The sequence below is a fragment of the Wasmannia auropunctata genome, unplaced genomic scaffold (genome assembly GCF_000956235.1).
Source record: "Wasmannia auropunctata unplaced genomic scaffold, wasmannia.A_1.0 LD335953.1, whole genome shotgun sequence".
Taxonomy (NCBI): domain Eukaryota; kingdom Metazoa; phylum Arthropoda; class Insecta; order Hymenoptera; family Formicidae; genus Wasmannia; species Wasmannia auropunctata.
Genome location: NW_012026937.1, coordinates 17,032 through 21,759, shown reverse-complemented (window position 1 = coordinate 21,759; position 4,728 = coordinate 17,032). Strand labels below are relative to the sequence as shown.

At 54.5% G+C, this 4,728-nt stretch overlaps 2 protein-coding genes across 2 annotated transcripts; both read right to left on the bottom strand.

Annotated features, from left to right (window-relative positions):
* Positions 1-609: 609 nt before the first annotated feature.
* On the bottom strand, positions 610-1,179 carry LOC105455073. Its single transcript, XM_011698120.1, has one exon. It carries the CDS (start codon positions 1,177-1,179, stop codon positions 610-612), a length of 570 nt encoding a protein of 189 aa, XP_011696422.1.
* A 378-nt stretch (positions 1,180-1,557) lies between these two features.
* LOC105455072 lies at positions 1,558-4,653 on the bottom strand. The gene has a single exon (XM_011698119.1). The coding sequence runs from the start codon at positions 4,651-4,653 to the stop codon at positions 1,558-1,560; it is 3,096 nt and encodes a 1,031-aa protein (XP_011696421.1).
* Positions 4,654-4,728: the final 75 nt, after the last annotated feature.

Genomic DNA, 4,728 nt, shown 5'->3' with positions numbered 1-4,728 from the left:
CGGTAGAATGTGTCGCATGATGCAAGCACATGGCGCCTCGCTCTGCGCAAAGTCACGATCGAAAATTTGATACAACATAACACATTCGCTACTGCGCTTATAAGATAGATTTTTGAGGCGCATTTTGCAACATTTACCGCCCGCCTTGCTGCATAACGTGCGGCAAATTTCCTACGAATCGGACGAACCGACTGCGGACCTTGAATTTACGTCCGTCTTTGCGCATTGCGTCTCGACCGGCAAGGGGCAGATCTTTACAATCGGTCGTCTGAGTGTGGAGGTGGCGGTTTTAACCGTCACCACTCGTACAAGGCCATCCGATCCCTTGTGTACATCGATGATTCGCCCTAGCGGCCATTTGGCAGGTGGATAGCGTTCGTCCAGGATGAGGACGAGCGTACCCTGCCGCAATGAGTCCTCTCGCCGTTGCCACTTTGAAATGCCTTGAAAGCATTGGATGTATTCCGTTGACCAGCGCTGCCAAAATCGGTCCAACATTTGCCGGACAAGTTGCCATCGAGACAGCCGGGAGTGAGCCACCTCTAATAGAGATGGTTCCGGAGGGGCCGTAATCGGTCCTCCGATAAGAAAATGGCCTGGTGTCAGCGGCTACAGATCTTCCGGATCGTCCGAGAGGGAGCAGAGAGGCTTGGAATTCAACACGGCTTCCACCTGTATCAAAAGAGTTGAGAATTCTTCGTAAGTAAGAAGGTTTGAACCGAAAATGCGACGCAAATGGAATTTGACGGATTTGACCGCCGCTTCCCATTTGCCGCCGAAGTGAGGTGCTCCAGGAGGATGGAAACGCCACTGAGTCCCGTCAGTAGCCAGTTGACTGGCGAGTTCCCGCCAATCCTTCGTGGCCGCGGAGAAGAGGCGACGCAATTCCGCGTCAACACCGACTAGATTAGTCCCATAATCGCTCGTAATCGTTGCACTGACCCCACGCCGACCCGCAAACCGCCGGTACGCTGCGAGAAACCCAGCAGTGCTGTAGTCCGTGGCCAGTTCGAGATGCACTGCAGAGGTAGAGAAGCACACGAAGACCACGAGATAGCCCTTGTACGTCTTCTTCGTCCTGCCGTGGCATGCCTTGATCTGGAACGGACCGGCATAGTCCACGCCAGCGTGATGAAAGGGACGCGAAGGAGAAACTCGTGTCTTCGGAAGTTCGCCCATCAATTGCTGCGCCGTCTGGGCGCGCTGTCGCGCACATGCAACGCAGCGCAGTATATGTGCTCGTACCGACCTCCGACCGCCAAGGATCCAGAATTTTCTTCGGATGGTAGCGAGAGTTGATTGAACTCCTCCATGGAGGGTCCGAGTGTGAGCTTCTGCGATGATGAGGGTCGCTAGACGAGTCCTTGGATGGAGAATAGCCGGATGCTTTGCATCCGCATCGAGATTTGAGTGCCGTAAGCGACCGCCGACTCGAAGAGTTCCGTCTGAGTCGAGAAACGAAGAGAAACGAAGAAGACCGCTGGTGCGCGGAACCTCGAGGCCATCCTTCAAGCAGCGTAATTCCGTGGCAAAGTCGGCGGATTGCGATTGGCGCGTTCAGAAGTTGAGCGCGTGAGATATCTCCTCGGGCAGTAGAGGAGTGCTGATATCGAGAGATGAGCGTGAGCGAAATCGAGCTACAGCGCGTAATACCCAGACCGTTACCCGGAGTAACTTCCGAAGTGTAGAAAATTTATCTGGGATCAGACAAAATTCTGAGATTTGCGAGGTTTGAGCAACGTTCGCCCTGATTTTCCGCTCCTCAAGATCGTCCCGTGAATGGTCAAGCGACGTGGTTACGGGCCATGCAGCAGGGGTCTCGAGCAGCCAGCATGGTCCGTGCCACCAGGAGGAAGATGCTTGAAGGGCGCGTGGAATGATTCCTCGTGACGCTAGATCTGCGGGATTGTGCTGCCAGCTTCCGGAAGGCACGAGATCTTGTATTTGTGCCACCCGATTGCGTACGAAATCCTTCCAACGCGACGGAGGCCCTTTGATCCAAGTGAGAGCGACCGTAGAATCAGTCCAGAGAAAAAGTGGAGCGTGATGCAATTTAAGCACGTCTCGAATCCGTGAGATCAGACGCGCCAAGAGGACCGCCGCAGAGAGTTCAAGCCGCGGAACAGTCATAGGCTTGAGTGGTGCGACTCGAGTTTTGGCGGCAACGAGATTGACCTTGAAATTGTCTTCGCCGTCGCAAACCTTGAGATAGACGCAAGCGGCGAGAGCGTCTGTAGAGGCGTCCGAGAATCCGTGCAGCTCGACGAAGTCCGCGGGATTCGAAGAACCCCCGAACCATCGTGGCACCGATATAGTCTCAACGGCGGGAAGCTCCTCGTGGAACCTGCTCCACTGTCGAGATACTGAGCTTGGGAGCTCCTCGTCCCAGCCAAGCTTTTCAAGCCATAATTTTTGAAAGAAAATTTTAGCCGTGACCGTGACTGGACTCAGCCATCCCAGGGGGTCGAAGAGTCGGGCAATGACTGATAGAACCGAGCGCTTTGTCCAAGTCTGCGGCACCGGGATACCCTTAACGCGAAAACCGAATTGATCTTGTTTCACTTGCCAAAGAAGTCCGAGAGCGCGAGAGACCGTGTTGTCGTCAATGGAGAGCGAATTCATGTCCGCTCGTCGTTCCCGGTCGATGGAATCAAGCAAGGTCGGCTCGTTAGCGACCCACTTTTGCAACTTGAAGCCGCCCGCCGTCAGGAGGGCATCCAATTGATTTATCCTCTCGCGAGCGAGGGGCAGAGAGTCTGCACCCGACAGAACGTCGTCCACGTAAATCTGCTCCGCGAGGATCTCCTGAGCGAGAGGATAGTGCGGTCCTAGATCAGCAGCAAGTTGTTTCAGGATTCGAAGAGCGAGGTACGGAGCACACGCAAGACCGTAAGTTACGGTGCGGAGGTGGTAAGAGACGGGTGCGGTGTGCTCGTCCGGAGACCAGAGAATGCGCTGAAGATCCCAATCCCGAGAGTCCACGAGGATCTGACGAAACATCTTTTCGATATCCGCCGAGAAAACGAATCGATGTCGTCGCCAAAGGAGGAGCACGTCCGAGAGTTCGGTCTGCAATTTCGGACCCGAGTAGAGACAGTCGTTGAGTGAGAGTCCGGCGTTTGTTCGTTGTGATCCGTTAAAAACGACACGTAACTTGGTCGTCGCACTTGTTTCGCGCAAAACTCCGTGATGTGGTAGATAAAAAACGCGGCCCGGCTCAGTCTCGTTAGGCGAAACACGGCTCATGTGTTCCAGTGTTTCGTACTCCGCGAGAAAGTTGGTATAGAGTTTCGCAAATTCCGGGTTCAACGCACATCGACGTTGCATCCGAGTTAGCGCTCGACAAGCGATTGAGCGAGAGTCTCCGAAATCCTTCGGCGTTTGACTGAGCGGCAATCGTACAATGTATCTACCGGACTGAGTGCGAGAATGCGTGCTTTTGAAATGTTCCTCACATCGCGCTTCGTCTTCTGAGAGAAGCGCGCTCGAGGGTTGAGAGATGTCCTCTTGTTGCCAGAACCTTTCCACGAGTTCGTTGAGCTGTTCGTCTGAGCGAGAAATCGAGTAAGCGAGACTCCTCGGTCGCGATATCGAGACCGGCCCCGAAATTATCCAACCGAGCGCGGTTAACTGAGCAACCGGAGTACCGGTCGTGCCCTTGCGAAGGCCGTCACGGAGCAACGATCCGTAGATATCCGCTCCGAGAAGATCGACGCGTCCCGGGACGGCGAAGGCAGGATCGGCTAAACTGAGCTTTTCGAGATGAGGCCACGTAGCGTTGTGGATTGAGTTCGAGGGAACCCGGGCTGTTAGTCGCGGGAGAACATAGGCTGTGACGCGACACGAAAAGTCCGGATACACGCGAGATTGGATCGTGCAGTCGACCTTGCCCCGAGTGTCCGAATTTCGAGCACCGATGCCAATTAGCGGTATCGATGCGCGGCTGCGCTCGAGCTTCAAGGTCTGCGCCAGCGACTCCGTAATAAATGAGAGCTCGGATCCTTGATCTAGGAGAACGCGCGCCACAATTTTATCTCCGCGAGCACTAGTCACTATCACGTTGGCGGTGGCGAGCAACGCGAACTCCGATCCTTTGTTCGATTCCGCATTAGATTCCGCGCGCCCGTTGGAGGCTGTGTTCACCACGGCGGTGCAGAGACTTTGAGACGGCTGTCCCTTGGAGGTTGAGCTCTGACCAGCAGCTTCCTCTTGAGCAGCGATCTGAGACGTTCCGTGTATAGAAGTGTGGTGAAGTTGTCCGCATGTTAGGCAGCGTTTAGTTGTGCGGCATGCAGAGACTCGATGCGGCCCGAGACAGTTAAAGCACAACTGGTTTTGCGATATAAATTCTCGTCGCTGCTGCGGACTTTTACCACGATAGGTCGGACACGCCGAGATGTAATGATTCGCGCCACATAACGAGCATTTGAGGGTAGCTCCGGTCGCGGCGTGAGCTTTGGCAGTCGCTGTCTTTAACCCCTTCGAGCCTTTCGAATTAGATTCGGGAACTTTCGCGAGTTCCGTGCGCCTCTCAACTGCGTCGAGAACGCGGATACGCGACAAGAGAAACTCCTCGAAATCATGAAATTTATCCAAAGCCGTTGATCTTCCTTGATTGCTTTCCCACGCGCGGTGCGTCTTGGAGTCAAGCATTCTTTCCGCGAGATATACCACGAGTGGATCCCAAGAATCGGTTTCCGCACCGAGCACTTTCAAAGCACTAAGAGT